The sequence below is a fragment of the Danio rerio genome, chromosome 22 (genome assembly GCF_052040795.2).
Source record: "Danio rerio strain M-AB ecotype USA chromosome 22, GRCz13ab, whole genome shotgun sequence".
In the NCBI taxonomy this organism is placed as follows: Eukaryota; Metazoa; Chordata; class Actinopteri; order Cypriniformes; family Danionidae; genus Danio; species Danio rerio.
The window spans coordinates 6,288,811-6,307,199 of record NC_141042.1 but is presented as its reverse complement, the minus strand read 5'-3'; the positions used below and the strand labels follow the sequence as shown (position 1 = coordinate 6,307,199).

Here is an 18,389-nt window from a genome sequence, read left to right as displayed (position 1 = left end):
TTCCTTACAAGAAGAGTAGCACAGTTAATTTGATTATTCATATTTTTGTTTTGTTTTTTCCCACCAGGTAACAAAGATGATCAGTTGGTGACTAACACGGAAAATAATTTATAAAACCAATCAAAAGGTATGGTCATGAAAAATAACCATGTTTTTCTTATGTAAGCCCAAAATGAAGTAGCTGTACAGTATCAATATGAAGTAGCTGTACAGTATCAATATGAAGTAGCTGTACAGTATCAATATACTGTCATGCAGATAGCTGAGCTTTAAAGCAACCACAAAACAAGTCAAAGGAAGGTAAATGATTATTTGATGTAAAGCTAATCTAGGAAGAAAATTGTACCTGTTACTCTCTGGATGTGATGCATTCATGTTAAGCTAAGCTGTTCCCACAATAAGTGGTCATTTATTCATCTGTAGTTGTTGTTTTCGAGTCAGATCAGAATGACGTCACTCTTTCTTCACTTTTCCAGAAAGACTTGAGTTTGTGTTTAATTCAAAAACCATCCAATGTGCCACTGACTGACTGACTACACTTGTTTAGCGCATTTTTAAGACTTTAGTGTTATTTAGCTTTTGTGTTTACCTATAGTAAAAGTGTTATAGTTTTGTGCATCATTACATATCTTCCTTTTTATTTTATCTGTCTATATTTTGTATTATCTTTGGGTTATCTGTTGCTCTGAATGTGAGATCTGTCACTCTGTGAATTATTTTGACTATTTTACTCTTGTGTGTATTATAAAGTGTCTTTATGCTGTCCTACATGACTGCCTTAGGGTCTTTTCCATCTATATTTTGTGTTATTGTAGCCCTCAAGCTTCCGTTAGGACAATTTTGTCCAAAATCATTTTATTTAGAGTTTTTTACAAATAGTTGCCTTAATCTAAGCAGTTCATGGTTTGGCTTCTTTTTCAAAGTTTACGCCATGAGATAAAAAAAGAGGACTCAATTCAACAATGTTAAGTGGTCGGAAAATAACTCTTCTTAATCTTTCCCTTTGGACAAAAATGTCCACCCATAGCAAAGGAATGGGAAATACTGAAATCTATATAACATTTGTTCAATAAAAATCAATAAATCCAAGGCAATGCAGATAAAACATAAACCAAAATGAAAGTCTGAGTCTGTGCAACATGCTCAATGTGTCAGGCACACACTCTCACACACACACAAACAACCCCCCCCCCCCCCCAAAAAAAAAAACACCTTTGAAAACTATTGCTATTTACTTTTTATTGCTATTATTATATTTTAGATTTTTATACCAACATAAGCTAAAAGAGTTCACCAAAGTCAACAAGTTTTTAGATGTCTGAACTTGTTAGAATTTATTTTAGATTTTATTTTTTTGCACACAAATACACACAAACCACCAAACACCAAAAAATAAATAAATAAATAAATCAGAAGGAATCACACTCAAGACTTTTGTGGACAGAAATGTCCATGAGGGAAAGATTAAGGGCTGCAATGCAATGGATGCTTGAGGCTTGTGAATATAAAAGTGGAAATTTTATATTCTGTTGATGATTAATCACTTGGTCTTCGCCTTACTTGAAGGGTTTGTTAATGAGACTCTCATTACACCTTTATAATGTGCCATGTCAATAATATGACTGAGATAGTCATTAACTTTCATTAATTATCATTTGCTCGGTTATATCATTTTAAATGCTAATATGACATTGGTTGAGATGTCTTTGTCATGAAAACTTAACATAAACAAGACAACATAACTTGTCATAAATCTGTCATAAACATGATTGAACATTTATCAGTGGAGCAATGAATTGGAATTAATATTTCTCAGTAAAATTGACGATAATCTGTCAAATAATTGTATAACAGCGTCATTAATTAGCATTTAATGACATTTTAATGACAAATTCAATCTGTAAAATTTTAGTAGAGGCACTTCTTGCGTCAGGTCAGTAGACGGACTAGAATCCAGTTGAGATGGAGCATTGGGCACACTAATTGTGTTTTAGGGATCCGACTGACTCTTGATATTGATTTAAGTGTACTTGGGTGGAAAGGGCGTTAATTTCCGTCTAGGACAACAAGGTATTGCATGACTAACCTAGATTGGGTACCTGACTTTTGTTTGAAAGTAATTCAAACAGCAACCTTCTTGTTGTGAGGCGACAGCACTACCTACTGCGCCACTGCTTCACTTATTCATATTAATTGAATAATTGCTGTTTGTGAATTGGCAGCCATCACTGTTCACTGGGAAATTTTATTTTACTTAAAACAGACCCTTAACAAGCAGGTAAGAGTTGCTGTCGCCACTGGCTTGCATGGTTTAGGATTTGTAGAGCTAACCATCGATGAATTTGCTCTTCAGTGTTTGGACTCTCAGTAATGATTTTAAATCACACTGAACTGAGCTAAACTGAACTGAACTTGAACACTAAAATCTGAACTACCCTGATCCAGTTACTATGACCATTTATGTGAAGCTGCTTTGACACAATCTACATTGTAAAAGCGCTATACAAATAAAGCTGAATTGAATTGAAAATTTTAAACAGAATGCATAATTATCACTCATTAAAACTTCATGTGTGCTTTCAGTGCATATACAAACCCGTAGCCAGCCTGGTGGAAGGGGTGGTTCTCTTTTCTCAAAAAGCCCTTTTTGCAGTTATATGCCTCCATTTTTTTATTTAACTATGAGATTTTAACACTGCGTTTTAAGCAGTATTTAAGCAGTACTTGTTTGTTGTTTTGCTTGAATAGCTAGTCAGATGTCATCATAATCACACTTTTTGATGTACTAAAAATATTTCCTAAAAATTTGCAGAAAAGAAAAATTAAAACAAGACTAATTTTTAAAATACAAATTTCTGACATCATATATCATTAGGAAAAACTGTAGCCTACTGTCATTTATTAGACTAAAAACAAACTGGCCAGCACATTCAACTGTCCTCAGTCACAGTTTGGCCATTTCAATAAAAAATTATAATTAAAACATAATAATAATAATAACAACAACAATAATAATAATACAATAATAATGAATTCTTCAGAATTTTTCTTGTCTCTTTTAGCCTTACCCTGTTTGGCAGTCTTTTTGAACATGTTCAATAGTTTGCCATAATGACGCCGCTGCCTTTCTGCCTCTCTTGCTCTTTTCGACCCATAGCCGTTACTCAGTATGGATGTGGCATCAAAGATTCAAAAGTTACCTCATTATTGTGGCTTTGAGGCTCCATGGGAGGTCGAATTACTGGCCAGAGTTATTTAAAAATGACACTTTATTACAATAAATATTAAAAAAATTATATGTATAATAATTATGTATAATATTAAATTACATAAATTAATTAAACGGACAAATTCTGAACCACCCGAACCCCCGCCATATATATATATATATATATATATATATATATATATATATATATATATATATATATATATATATATATATAATTTAACTGAAACAAGAGTATCTTTGGCCATTGTGCCAAAACTATTTTTTTAAATTATACATATTATTATACATATTAAACAAAATAAATACATATTTTTGGTTAAAAATGTTTATCCTGCATTTTATATAAATATACAATTGTATTTTATTGAATAAAAAAATAATACCACCCCTCCTTCGTCATTGACCATTTGATTGATCCGTTGCTCTTTTACAGTCACATGTTAAAAATGAAGAGAAGAGTAAAGGCACGTGGAGCGCAAAATAGAAAACAAAAAGAGAACAAACAATTCCTTAAAATGAAAACTGCCATGACAAATTGGATAATAAGGAATTGGTAAGCTTAACCCACACTATTATTACCATACTTTTAATCAACTTCTAATGTTTTTGGGAGCAACGGGCAGCCAAATTAATTATTCATTATCGCCAGTCAGTCACTGCATGCATGGGCTTTTACTTAACGTTAAACATAAATGCAGACGAAGTGGTTTTGTCCAGGCAGGGGGACAGTGACGCACAGCCACACCTGAACTGTGTCCGAAATCGCATATTTGCATCCTGTATAGTGTGCGAAAAGTTAACTCTATGGTAAACGCTTTTGATAGTAGTAAATTTATGGACTGTCAGCTTCAAAAGAGAACATTTTTATTCACTGCATTTCAGGGCTGGACTGGGGCAAAAAAACGGCCCTGGCAGGCCAGGCCTGGTTTTCTTACAGTCAGAAAACACTCTAAGATTTATTTTAATATATCAAAATTTTAATATTACTATTATTATATCACAATAAATATTAGTAAAATGAATTTAAATATGAATGTACACAAATTTACACAAGTAAATACTCAATGGTGGGCTAAAAGCTGTAGAAAACTGCAGATGTCTGCGCATGTAGACTCTGTGTGGGCCTACTGAATATATTTTAGACAAAAAAGAAAATAAGACTTGGATTAAAAAATTCCCCTATATAAATTTTAGATACCTAATTATTATGATTCTTAAACCTGTTAAAACTGACACGAAGAAATAGTCAGAATATAAAAAATTTTGGAACTGTCATGTTTATTAATCCTATCACGATACATTTTTATACCATATACATGTTTTTTATAAATTAATTATGTATCATATTGATGCATCAGGCCTTTTGGTAACTTTTTCTGCTTAAAACTAGCTCAATTTAGTTCCCAAAAAGTTTGCCTATAACATTTTGATTAAATAAAACATTTCAGGCAGTTTGTCTCTATATTTGTTTTAACTAAACATGCAGTTATATTAGTCCTTTTCATTTTCAAGTTCGGAAAAACAATACGTACTTTTAGAACCCCTTTGCTTTCCGTACACCCAGTTGTGTTTAGGTGTGTCTTATATAGGTGTCTGCATAAGCTGTCAGCGGACACACTTCGCAGAGGGGAAACTGGAATTCCAGAAGGGAGCAGAATCGACTGCTAACGTTACACCCGCAGTCTGTTGCTGTTCTGACACACCCGAAAAAACACTGGAGCGGATATTACCAATACAATCAACTAAGCTCGGATTCTAAAGTCCAAGGCATTATGGGAAATGTTGTATTGTTTTTCCTCTTCTCGCTGTTCTTGGAAGGTAATTTAAGACTTCGGTTTTTACTTTCACAGTTCGGCCTACTAATTTAAACCTTTATGAAATTGATTTTCACATCGATGTTTATAAAGTTAAAAGCATTCAGCAATGGTTTGTTGCCACATTAAATATTTTATTAAGAGGAATATGATCATATTAACAAAGTGAATTGTAATGAAATTGCTACATTTACTCCCCCCCAAAAATAATAATAAATAAAATAAAAAACACAAAATACGTACACGAGAAAAAGAAGGGGGGAATTATAAACCAATTTCTGTTTCAATTCAATTTATTTTTAAAGCACATTAAAACAACACAGTCGACCAAAGTGCTGACAACAGAGAGTAAAACAAACTTACAAATAAATAAACATAAAATGTCAACATCTCACGTTGTGCTAAAAGCCAAGTTGAACAAGTGGGTTTTAAGAAGAGATTTAAAAACAGTAATGGAAGAGGCTTGTCTAATATACAACGGCAACTCATTACACAATTTTGGCTCAGCCACAGAAGCCCGATCCCCTCTGAGCTTTCCACTGGTCCTGGGCACACCCAGGAGGAGCTGCTCGGCTGACCTGTGCGAACGAGAAGGTGTGTAAGGCCAGAGAAGCTCAGAGAGGTAAAGGGGTGCAGCACAATTCAGACACTTAAAAACAAACAAAAGTAACTTAAAAAGTTTCAAGACGTCTGTTACGTCAGGCTATTAACAAATGACTCGTACCCGAAGAGTCAGGACCTTTACGTTTCCAGCACAGACTTCACTTTGAAGCATTTTCAGGAGCGTCTCTACCTGGACAGATGATATCTGACATTATTGTTGTTTCTTTAAAACCTGCAGCGTGCAATAAGAATTCAGCTTAAAAGTGTGGTAAATATTGACTTCTCATCAATTAAAAATGATCAGACCGGAGGTTTTAAATATCAGAAAATAGACTTTATTCTCCATAATAAAGCCGAGAAAGAGCAGAGCAGACCCCAGAGCATTCTGAAGTCTCTCCTGGACACCTTCTGAAGTCTCTCCTGCACCTTCTGAAGTATCTGTGTTTGTTACAATTTTTATACAGGATTATTTGACACACCCCTAAGTCTCTTTTTAACTCTTGACCATTTTTGAATATGTTTTTTAGTCTAAGGGGTCCTGCTATTCTTGGCTCTCAGCCCACTAGCTCATGTCAACAGAGATGTTACAGGTCTATGTCAGCAAAGTATAGATGCAACTTATGCAAAGGAACTAAGTGTTTACATACATTGTCATGATAGGATAATAACTTGATAATATGTTACTCATTCTAACTTCTGACACATATAGCTTCATAGAAGTATTTAACATATATAATCAGTGCTTTACATATTCAGTTATTCTACACAATCAGTCACTCAGCCTTCTCCTAGTGTTGCTCCTGTGCAGGCATACTCATCTTACACAGACATATCACTGTATTTTTAACACACGCTGGCATGTTTGCTGCAAACACTACATACATTTTGTGAAGAGAAAATTAACTGCTTTACACTTAGAAAATACTTCACACAGAGAAAGAATAAAATCTTCTTCAAAAGCTAGACAGTATTAATTAATTATGCATACATTGCAACATGCACTGGAAACAAATATTGAAAGAGTAATACTTCAACTTAATCTATAGGTTTGCTTTGTATTGTCAGTAATGAACATTCGTATACCATGATATAGTGAGAAAGTTCATGTAAATGAACATGGGTATTACAAATATATCTCAGGAGAATAACCAAAATGATCCAGTTAGACAACTTTACAATCCACAAATCCACTACATACAGGTTTACTTAAACACCAATTGTGGTAATGGTTTTGTGTCAGAAATGTAGGATATTCATATTGTTACATAACTGTTACATAACATATTTTAAATATAGATGCTAAATATATTTCAATGTTACTTTAATACATTTTTGGTAAAAAAACAACAACAACAACAATAAAAAAAACATTTGTTTTGGAGTAGTATATGTACGCACACCTTCATCTCAACTGAGGGAAATTTTAAACTGCCTGCTGCTCTTCAGAAAATATTATCCTGCACTTTTTAGGGGTTGATGAATTACTTACATTTTATCCCAACAGTGCAGCAGTAAATGTGTGAATTTGAGATTTATCTTACTACACTAAGTACAGCTGAAAGACTCGTACACAACTGTTACGAGGTGAAAACATTTGCTCAAAAAAAAAAAAAAGCAAAACTGATTTTGTTAATAATAAGCAGAGGAAAATCAAGTCCTGTGCTCTGTCATTTTTCTTTGGAGGACATTTGTATTAATAATTTAGCAAAATATGTTACAAATGTCTTTTTTAAAGTATTTAGTAAACTGTAGTGGAATACATTTTAAAAGTTACCTTCCCAACCCAGGCTATGAGGGATTTTGAATGTTTGAAAAAACAACCACTGACTTTCGTAATATATTTTGTTCTTATTATAAATGTCAGTAGATTCTTTTTACCAACATTCTTTTAGTATATCTTTCTTTGTGTTCAAAAGAAAGTAATATATTTTTAAAGAGGTTTGGAACAAGTGAAGGGTGAGTAATGTGTGATTTTTGCATGTACTATCACTTTAATAACCATAATCCTAAGGTAAAATGCTTTTGAAGTTATAGCCATGCAAGTCCTTTTCTCATATACAACAAGTCCAAAAGACATCACTGCTATACAAAGTAATAACATTCAAAGTGCAAATAATAGATTAATACCTGAACTGTCATCTTTGTTTTTCAGGTGTGTCAGGTGATGCTCAGGTGGTATCAGTAAAGGTGGGAGATTCTGTCACTTTACAGACCGATTCTCAAATACAGAGCGGCGATGTGATATTCTGGAGGTTTCAACCTCAAAACATAATGATTGCTTCTATTAACAAGGTAAAAGCTAGTTTTGAATTAAACAAGGAGCTTGATGGTAATTTCAAAAGCAGACTGCAGCTGCGTGTTCAGTCTGGATATCTCACCATCAAAAACATCATGACAACAGACTCTGGTGATTATGAAGTATCCAATGACAATGGCATCAAAAAGAGTTTCAAAGTCAGTGGTGAGTATACGCATTTCAAATACAAGTATTTAATGGCACAAGATGTACAAATGTTCCTGCTGGCTAGTTGTATTTACAAGTTTTATGATGAAGATTCAAATGCTTTTTACAATTCGAGACCTTATAATTGCATTAACTCTGGCATGGCATGAAATTCAGCCTTAATTCTGTGCACTCACAAATAGAAAATCATCAACAACAAATATTTTACCTGATGAAAGTTCACTATAGCCAGTTTTTGTCAAAGAGTTGAAGAAAATATTGTTTGACCAGTAGGGGCCAGTCATAACAGAAAACAGGCACAGAGTCTCATTACCAAAGAGATTTTTAAGAACAAATAAATTAATATTTACAATAATATACAAATAGACTTCAGGGGAAGACGATGCCAAAATAACAAACAGAAAGTTACATTTTAAAACCTTCATACATCCTAAAAATAAAATAAAACAAAATTATTTACTTACCTAACTCTCTAAACCACAGGTCTCAAACATGCACACATACACAATCTCACTTTATACAAATAAAGTGGCACAACACTCTCAACCCTGACAACGAACAATTGTTACAATTTTGGCGAAATATAATGAAGAATCAATCGATCGATGGCACAATAGTGCAGCGGGTCTGTGGGTTCTTAAAAAGTCTTAAATTGTCCTAAATTTCAAAAACAAAATATTAGGCCTCAAAAAGTCTTAAATTTACTTTAATATTGCCTTTTAGGTCTTAATTTTTCACATACATCTATGATCGGGAGTTTTCCTGGATGTTAGTATGCATTTTTTTTTATATGAAAATTTTTATTTGACATCACTTTTCTACATTGATGGATCACTTATCGCACGGGCATTCATGACAAAAAGCTTGTGTTTGTGTGTATGAAAATGTACTATTCACTCTCCCTGTTAAATTTGATCTAATCATGTGCTGAAACACAGCTCCTCTCCTGCTTTCACTTCTCATACTGACGGAGGGAGCGATTCGTTTGTGAATGAATCTCCGTTATGAACGACTCGTTCGCTAGCCGACAATAATACAAGTTTCTGGCAGCGCAGCATCTCTTTGTCATATTTCTTTTGCATTGTTTGCTGATTTATTCAACAAACCTAGCATAAACCGAGTGTTTAGTGCGAGTTGGTGCTACTTTGCCTTATGGTGAATGCAATAAGTGACTATAGCTATTATCATCAATAACGTGACCTGTTTAGCACAAATTTCAAAACATACAAAAACGTAAAAAACTTAATCCTATGAAATGTTCTGCCTTTGTGCTTTGTTTTCTTTGTTTGCTCGTTACTACACTCGTAGACAGCGCTTAAGTCCAGCATCTTCACGTAATAACACTGTCTTGACTAGTGCGGTTGAATGGCATTTGTCCTGGGAGCACTGTACCAATGTGGCGGCGCTATAGACGCATGCTCAGGGTCCCTATGCGATATCTAGTGTATATATCTACGTCACAAATTGAGGAGCGGGGAAAGGAGGCGGAGTGGCGTGACAACGCGGGGAATCCTTCACAAACTGAGGAGCGATCACAAACCGAAAGTGGCGAGAGCGTCAAAGTAGCCAGAAGTCGTTCATTTTTTAACGAGAACCGGCGGCGAGAAACAGCGGCGCGTCTTCATTGGCCATGACGCGGTTCGGCGGCAAGCAATCAGAATGAAGTAGTCCACCGCTTGAGCGGAGTTCAGAGAACACAGACCTGTAAACTTTGGTTCCGACCACAGTTGTTCCCAAGAGTTTGATTATTGCGGTTCCTGGATTTTCAATTATTAAAAATCGCGACGACGTGGGGCCCCCTAATCACGTGGGGCCCCCCCGCGGTGCGTGCCCTGCGGGCCCGTCCGCTACGCCACTGATGAATAGGCAGTTATCTGTGTCATTATAATGGCTTTTCCCACAGCTGGTGGAGGAAACGAGAGTTGGGTTGAAGTTCACTGTAGTCCATAAATTTTCATTGTTTCATTGTTCATCCTCATGGCATGCGCGGTTTTAGGAGACAATTATGCAGAATCCATCTTTCCACCTATAAACGCCAAACGCAGCACTCAGGAACAGATTAAAACAGTTGTTATGTGAACTTGCTGAAGTAAAAAAGCCCGCAATGCTTGCCCCGCCCTTCTTATTGGCTCACTGCTCTAAAACTGAACGCGAATGATTGGTTAATATCAGCTGTCAATCACTCAGTCACATATTTCATCTAAAGCCCTGTGCTGTGTTTTGATGTGATTTTTGACTGCAGTAGCTGTAAAATAACTGAAAGCATTAAACGTAGGGATATGGAGCTGTATTACGCTCAAAACCTGCCGGAACTACTTTAACTGCATGTAATAATGGCACACCTCATATAAAGTCAATATTTATCAATTCATAAATATTGGGACATCGACACAATTCTAAAAATTTTAGCTCTTTACAACAACACAGGATTTGAAATGAAGCAAACAAGATGGGCTTTAACTGCAGACTGTCAGCTTTAATTTGAGGGTATTTACATTCAAATCAGGTGAACAGTGTAGGAATTACAACAGTTTGCATGTTTGCCTCCCACTTGTTAAAGGACCAAACGTAATGGGACAGTTGGCTTCTCAGCTGTTTCATGGACAGGTGTGTTAATCACTCAAAATCCTAATTACAATGAGCAAAAAAAAGTCCCAACATTTATGGACCTGACTGTATTGAGCCCATATTAACTCATACTCATATCGTCACCTTGGAATTATAAGGTTCTATCTGCGTTCTGAATGATTTTGAGATAATGAGCTTTAAAGTTTGTGCATTCCATATAGCAGACAGTACGTGTAAATAAAAAGTCTTAAAATGTAAACAACTTATAAAAAAAATCATCCCTTAATGTAAATAAGTTGTCGTTTTATAAGAAAATGTCAATAACTCAATTTTGAATAAAACGTCTGATAGAACCGTATAATTCTAAAGGCCCTTGCACACGGTGATGTTTTTTGCTCGCGTTTTTCATCGACGTTTAACACCTCGAGACTATAAAAAGGGCGACAATGTGATCGTGCACACCAATGCGCAAAACACCAGGCGCAAAATCGTCATTTTAAAAGAAACACCTCATGCTTTTTTTTGTTTTTGTTTTGGCGCACTGCGTCTAAATCTTCTCCACCAATCAGATCGGCACTTTTGTTCACGTGCACGGAGCTACTGAAGTTACTGTAAACAGCACTTTGAGGAGCTCAAGCGCAAAACTGTCAATGAGAGCGCACATTAAAGAAGACACCCAGAGGCGATATGAACGTGGAGCTGCTTATTGCTCTGGTGAACAATAATCATTTCTTCATCGCTAGAGCTGGAGCTGCTGCTTGAACCATCAATGCTTGTTCGAGTCACCAGTAACTTAAACAACAAGCAAGTGAACTTCCTCTCTTCCTTTTCTTCTGTGTTACAAGCGGGTGTCGGAATAGATGTGAATGAACCCAAACACAGATGTCATGCTAAAGTTAATTTACTTGATCATATACTTTCTAGGTGTTGTTTGTTGCATTGTCCAGCAAATCTCATCTAGTCTTAATATAGTTTTTGTCAGAGATCTGAATTATAGCGTTCATCTTAATAACTGTTCTCGTTTCCTTTTCAGTTGTGTCTGTTGACTTCACGAAGACCGTTTCTGTGCTGGAGGGAGATTTAGTCACTTTACACACTGATGTTCCTGATATAAAGATATATGATGCAATAGAGTGGAGGTTTGAATATCAGAAATCTCCTGTAGCTGAAATAAAACCTGGAAATGTGCCTAAATATGATGAAACTGATACGAGGTTCAAAGACAAACTACAGCTGGATCCTCAGACTGCATCTCTGACCATCAAGAACATCAGAACTGAACTGGCTGGACTTTATAAAGCTGACATTATCAGCAGTGGACACACTGTACACAAGTCATACAATGTGACCGTCATTGGTGAGTCTGCCAATTTAATAAAGAATTTATTCCATCACATCATTCATTTTACATTTGGTAAATGAAATAAAAGGTAAAGTTACAATAATTTTCTTAGTCCTTCCAGCCAGAAGTTTGAAGTACTTGTTTGAGATCAGTCTATGGGCTCTATCATACACCTGGTGTCACGTTTGGCGTGATCAAAACAAGAAACAAAAAAAACAGAAAGGTGCGGATCCAAGTGCGGTTTATTTACAGTGCGCATCAACAGTTAAACAAGGTGCTCAAAGTACAAATAAATAACAAAACAAGAAACAGAAACAGAGACAAGGCTCAAGAATCAAAAACGATCGAATATCAGACTTACTGAGAGAACTGCGGCAGGAAAGACAAGAAGGACAAACGACGCGATGACAAACTGAGGTGAAATGGTAGAATATATAGTCCAGATAATCAACAGTAACACAGAACAGATGAGATGACGGGTCAGTGTAAGTGTTCCGGTGTATGCGCGTGGGATGTGTGAAAATGTAGTTCTTTCCTGGGGCACTGTAGCGCCTACAAAGTCCTAGAGCACTACAGCGCCCTCAGGTGGTCACAGACGGATGTGACACCTGGCACAATACAGTGCCAGGTACCCCGCAAGTGCTTTTTGCTAGTTTCAGCTCGGCACAGGTATCATTTTCACGTTCTGTGCCGTGTTGGTTCAATAGCAAATGCATTTGACTGTACAGTTGACCAACTGAAAGCTTCTTTAAATTCAATAAAGCAGGTTTTTTGTTGTTGTTTTCAGAAGCACGAGAGTGATATGCTCTAATACAGTGGTTCCCAACCTTTTTCTTTGGGGCCCCCCCATGAACATATACAAACATTGGAGCCCCCCCACCATATAAATACACACGCACGCACACACATATGTACTGTGTATGTACATGTGTGTGTGTGTGTAATATTAATATATAGTAATATGTATAGAAAATATTAATTAATCAGTTTTAACTTGTCTTGGCCTTCAATAAAACCAAAATCTAGGTAGGCTTTTTCTTCGCCTCTGAAGAATCACTGCATTTACGTTTGTCTGCCATTTTTGTTTTGATTTTGCCTTTACGACACGTTGACAAGCACATTGCGCGAGTGAGCAAAATTTAAATAATTATTTAAAGTTATTTATTTTAATTATTTTCACTATTATGTTGAAATTTTAAGCATGTTTTTAGATTTTTTTTTTGGTACTTAAAAATACATATATAATAGTTGGGCTGCTCAATTTTGGGAAAAATCATAATCACGATTATTTTGGTCATAATTGTAATCACGATTATTCAAAACCATTGCCAGTTAAAGTCAAAATTATTAGCGCTCCTGAGATTTTTTTTTTAATATAAATATTTCCCAAATTATGTTTAACAGAGCAAGGAATTTTAACAGTATTTCCTATAATATTTTTTCTTCTATTTGTTTTATTTTAGCTAGAATAAAGAAAGGTTTAAATATTTTGAAACCAATTTAAGGTCAATATTATTAGCCCCCTTAAGCAATATATATTTTTGATTGTCTGCAGAATAAACTACCGTTATAATGACTTGCCTTATTACTTTAATTAAGTCTTTGAACTGCACTTTAATCTGAATGCTTGTATTTTGAAAAATATCTAGTAAAATATTATGTGCTGTCATTATAGCAAAGAAATCAGTAATTAGAAATAAGATATCAAAACTATTATGTTCAGAAATAAGTTAATAAAATATTCTTTTCATGAAACAGAAATTGGGCAGGAAAAGGTTTGTAAATATTCAGGAGGGCTAATAATTCTGACTTCAACTGTATACATGGTTATTTTCCACCCTGCAAAGGAAAGAGAAATAAATACAATAGAATAAAAATATGAAACAAACTGTGCTTTAAGCATCTTCACTGTAAGAAAAACACTTTAGCTAACAGTTACAGCAGTCCTTCAGTCAAGAGCAGCTAGTTTTCTCGTTATGTTTGTTTAATAATGATAAAAACAGCCGGCAGAAGGATTATAGCGCGCTGTCTCGGTTTCTCTTTCACGTCTTTTGATCCTCAACTCGTTTGTTTATTACACAAATGAGGGTTAATGTAAATAATCACTAAACACCGCGTTTTGACACCTATTTGACCATTAAAGCGCTCACGTTAAGATGACTTTAGATGTCTGCGCTCCTCTGCTCGTCTCAGTGTGTGAATGAGAGTGAATGCTGAGCGGCCGCATGCTTCTGACTGCGTGATCGTGCTGCACACACACATAAGCTCTTTCGCGCTTTTAAGAGCAACACGTTTACAACTGGAACGTGGCAAAATATGATGCAATAATCATTTATCTCGATTAATGCTTTTTTATAATCGTTTGAAACCGAAATCTAAATCGGATTTTCGATTAATTGCAAAGCCCTTTATAATAGTGGAGCATTTTTATGCCTTTTTCTACCTCAATACTTATCCTCTCCCGCGCCCCCCCTGTGAACTCTGGCGCCCCCCTTAGGTGGGCGCGGACCCCAGGTTGGGAACCACTGCTCTAATAGGCCCCGTTTACACTGCCAGTGACCCAATTCCGATTTTTTTGCTCATATGTGACACAGATCTGATCTGTTCTATGAGTGCGTAAACACGAAAAAAACGCATGCAACCAGATATTCAGAGATCGGTTTCAGATCTCCTTCATATGTGGAAATAAATTATATATAGATCGGATATGTATGTGACAATGCGACTGTCATGTAAACAGGCAGATCGGATTTATTGAGGTATTTTGTTCTGTACATCATATACAATGTATATACACACACACATACATACATACTGTATATCATATCAATCATACATAATTTTTTCATGTCAGTTCTCAAATTGCATTTGACATATTCATAAATGATGTGTGTAAATCAGATTCATGCTCATCCACAGTTTTACTCAAATGTCTAAAGATTTTAGGTGTTGTTAGCTATCTAAAAGTGTTAAAGCAAATGAAAGTTGATGATTTTCATGACACAGAAGTTACATTAATGACAGTCTCTCTTTATCTTTTCAGCTCCACGGGTACCTGTATGCGGACCTTCAGGTTGGTCTTCAGGTGCTGTCGCAGGGATTGTTGTTTGTCTTCTTCTTCTGGTGGCTGTAGCTGTAGCTTTGGTCATTTATTATCGCCGCAAGATTGCTGTTCTAGAAAAATCGCGTAAGTCTCACAACTGATAGACAATTATCAGCTCTTTTCATGTTATTAAATGATTTGTTGTTAGTTTGTATGACTAATGAAAGCTGGAAACATATTACAGAAATCACCAGAAATGCATGAATATGATCATTTATTTTCAGTTGTTGTTTTTTAACTAAAAGGGCTCTGTTTTGATGATCCAGGTGTAAACGCATTAAGGGCATGTCAGAATCCACTTTTGCTATTTTAAGGATAGAAAAATCCACTTTGCGCAGCGGCACATGGTCTAACAGGGTTGAGCTTATTCTCTTAATGAGTTATAGGTGTGTTTTGAGAATAAACCAATCAGAGTCTCATCTCCTATTCCCTTTAAGAGCCAGCTGCATCGCGCCATAAGCGCATTTGCTATTTACATGGCGGCCTTTGTAAGTGGAAAAACTGAGCATTTCACCAGAGAGAAAAAAGTTAAACAGAGCATCTACAGTACCAAAATGAGAGATAAGCCTCCTTATATTTACTTTCACTTTCACTCTCGTGGATAGAGAAACGTGTTGTACGCACACACATCCATTAGCCTACATAATTAATTTGGTTTGTTAAGCGCAAAGATTTGTTTCAAAACTATTTCTAAATTCAGTTCTAATTTCCAGCAAACGAATAAACGAAGAATAACAACGAAGTGTGGTCAAAAACCTGAGTTATATCCTAATATACATCCATATGGTCTAAAACATGACAGGTGGACAAATCTAAGTTTTTTTTTAATAATACAAATATAAAAATGCATATAATAAATAATACTGATAATAATAATATTATACAAAAACAAATTGTTATAAATAAACTGAAAAAGCCCAATTTTAAGTTGCGTTTAAGGGTGGAAACATGTCAAACTTAATGAAACATTTGAGGGCGCATGATCAACTTAAAGGTAGAGGAATGCACTGTCTTTGACAGCTTGCCACATCAACTGACACTTTAACTGAGTACATTTACATCAACATCAATACTCAGATTTTAATATTAAGACAATCTGATCAAGAGTCTACCATGTAAACAGAGATTTTTTGATTCCCTTAAAGGGACCACAGACACCCGCGTCAAAAAATGCAGAGGGTTTTTCTTACAATTCAACGTTTGGTATCAAATTCCATTAAAACATCACTCTCCTTACCTGTCCTTACTTCATATTCTCATCCAATAATTGTCACGGGGCATGCACAATATGTTGCTGAATGAAAGTGAAACAGTTAAGTCTAAAAAGTCCGAAAGTGCAGTTAAAATCGAAAAATTAACACTCAAAATTACATGAAACACTAGATAGTTAATCTTTTTATAATGAATCTTTCCACCAAATAGTCCTTCCTTGGTCTTATCCATATTTCTTTGCACTTGAACACACGTCGGCCACAACAGGAAATAAAAACTGCAACCACATTAATTGCGTAATTTTTTTTTACACGTTAAATATTTCTAATTAATAATTCTCTAATTTTGACAGCACTAATATATGTTTTTTTAAGTTAATTGATTCCTCACACATAGAGCAGAACAGTTCATTTGATTATTAATAATATTGTTTTTTTTTTTTCCTGCAGTTAACAGAGACGACGTCTTGGTGCCTAAACCCATTCATACCAACAATGAATGAAACCAATCAAAAGGTATGATCATAAAAAATAATCATATTTTTCTTATGTGAGCCCAAAATGAAGTAGCTGTACAATATTAATATTCTGTCATGCAGATCGCTGAGCTTTAAAGCAACCACAAAACAAGTTGAATGATTATTTGATGTAAAGCTAATCTAAGAAGAAAATTGTATCTGTTACTCTTTGCATGTGATGCATTCATGCTAAGCTAAGCTGTTCCCACAATAACTGGTCATTTATTCATGTGTAGTTGTTGATTTTGAGTCAGATCAGAGTGACGGGACACTTTCTTCACTTTCCCAGAAAGTATTGTATTATTTCCTGTGTTTGTGTTTAATTCAAAAACCATCTAATGTGCCACTGACTGACTGACCACACTTGTTTAGCGCATTTATAAGACTTTAGTGTTATTTAGCTTTTGTGTTTACCTATAGTAAAAGTGTTATAGTTTAGTGCTACATTACATATCTTCATTTTATTTTATCTGTCTATATTTTGTATCTGAATATTTTCTAATTATCGTTGGGTTATCTGTTGCTCTGAATGTGAGATCTGTCACTCTGTGAATTATTTTGACTATTTTACTTTTGTTTGTATTGTAAAGTGTCTTTTTGCTGTCCTACATGACTGCCTTAGGGTCTTTTCCATCTATATTTTGTGTTATTGTAGCTCTCAAGTTTCCGTTAGGACAATTTTGTCATAAATCTTTCATAAACATGATTGTCGTGAGGCCATTATAATTGTGTCATGAATATTCCCTTTTTCTAGAGGAGCAATGAACTTGAATGGATATTTCTCAGTAAAAGTGTCCATAATCTGTCAAATAATTGTAAAACAGCATCATTAATTGGCATTTAATAACATTTTAACAACAATTTTAATTTGTAACACTTTAGTTGAGGTCAGTAAAACTATTATTGATGCTATGCTAAAGCTGCTAATGATATAAAAGTCATTCATTAATTTATTTTCTTTTGGTTTAGTCCCTTTTTTCATGAAAAGGTTGCAAAATGCCAACTGACCCAGCCGTTACTCAAACCAGCGACCTTCTTGCTGTGAGGTGACAGTGCTAACCACTGAGCCACCATGCCACCCTGATATAAAATTAATGGCACAATTATAATAACCTCAAAACAATCATGTTTATGACAGATTTATGACAAGATATGTTCTCTTGATGTTTTCATGGCAAAGCCAAAAGGTTGTGATGCACTTGGTTATGTCAAGTTGTCATAACAAAGACATGTTAAACAATGTCATCTATGTATTTAAAATTATATTACTGACAGCTGTCTCATGAATAAATTTCATTCATATTCATGACACACATCGTGTCACGATTATAAAGGTTTCATGATAGTCTTATGAACACCCCCTTCAAGTAAAGAGTTACCATCACTTTTGTGTGGCCTTACTAATAAGACTGTTATTGCATTTTATACAAGTAGAATCAATCATATGTGTTGTTCTGAGCTGAGTGTATATTAATGTTCACATTGTGCTGTTACTGGAAGAAGAAAAAAAACAATAAAACAATCAAATGACAAA

General features: G+C 35.1%; 2 protein-coding genes across 5 annotated transcripts in view; both read left to right on the top strand.

The window, feature by feature from the left end:
• si:rp71-36a1.2 overlaps window positions 1-1,409 on the top strand; it is an 11,300-nt gene extending 9,891 nt beyond the window's left edge. The window contains exon 6 of the mRNA XM_087303600.1: window positions 68-1,409. Within this exon, the coding sequence (XP_087159726.1) occupies window positions 68-114 (47 nt within the window). The 3' untranslated portion in view covers window positions 115-1,409. The remainder of the gene's footprint in view (window positions 1-67) is intronic.
• Window positions 68-18,389, top strand: si:rp71-36a1.1. 4 transcript variants are annotated; one of them, XM_087303782.1, is made up of 6 exons: window positions 4,843-5,050; window positions 7,802-8,110; window positions 11,715-12,038; window positions 15,067-15,210; window positions 16,788-16,853; window positions 16,937-18,389. In XM_087303782.1, the coding sequence occupies exons 1-5, from the start codon at window positions 5,005-5,007 to the stop codon at window positions 16,838-16,840; spliced, it is 876 nt and encodes a 291-aa protein (XP_087159908.1). In that variant the 5' UTR covers window positions 4,843-5,004; the 3' UTR covers window positions 16,841-16,853; window positions 16,937-18,389. The 4 variants fall into 4 exon arrangements, with proteins under 4 accessions (XP_087159910.1, XP_087159908.1, XP_087159907.1 ...); XM_087303784.1 differs by lacking the exon at window positions 4,843-5,050 and adding an exon at window positions 68-127 and having other exon boundaries at window positions 16,788-18,389; XM_087303781.1 differs by having other exon boundaries at window positions 16,788-18,389.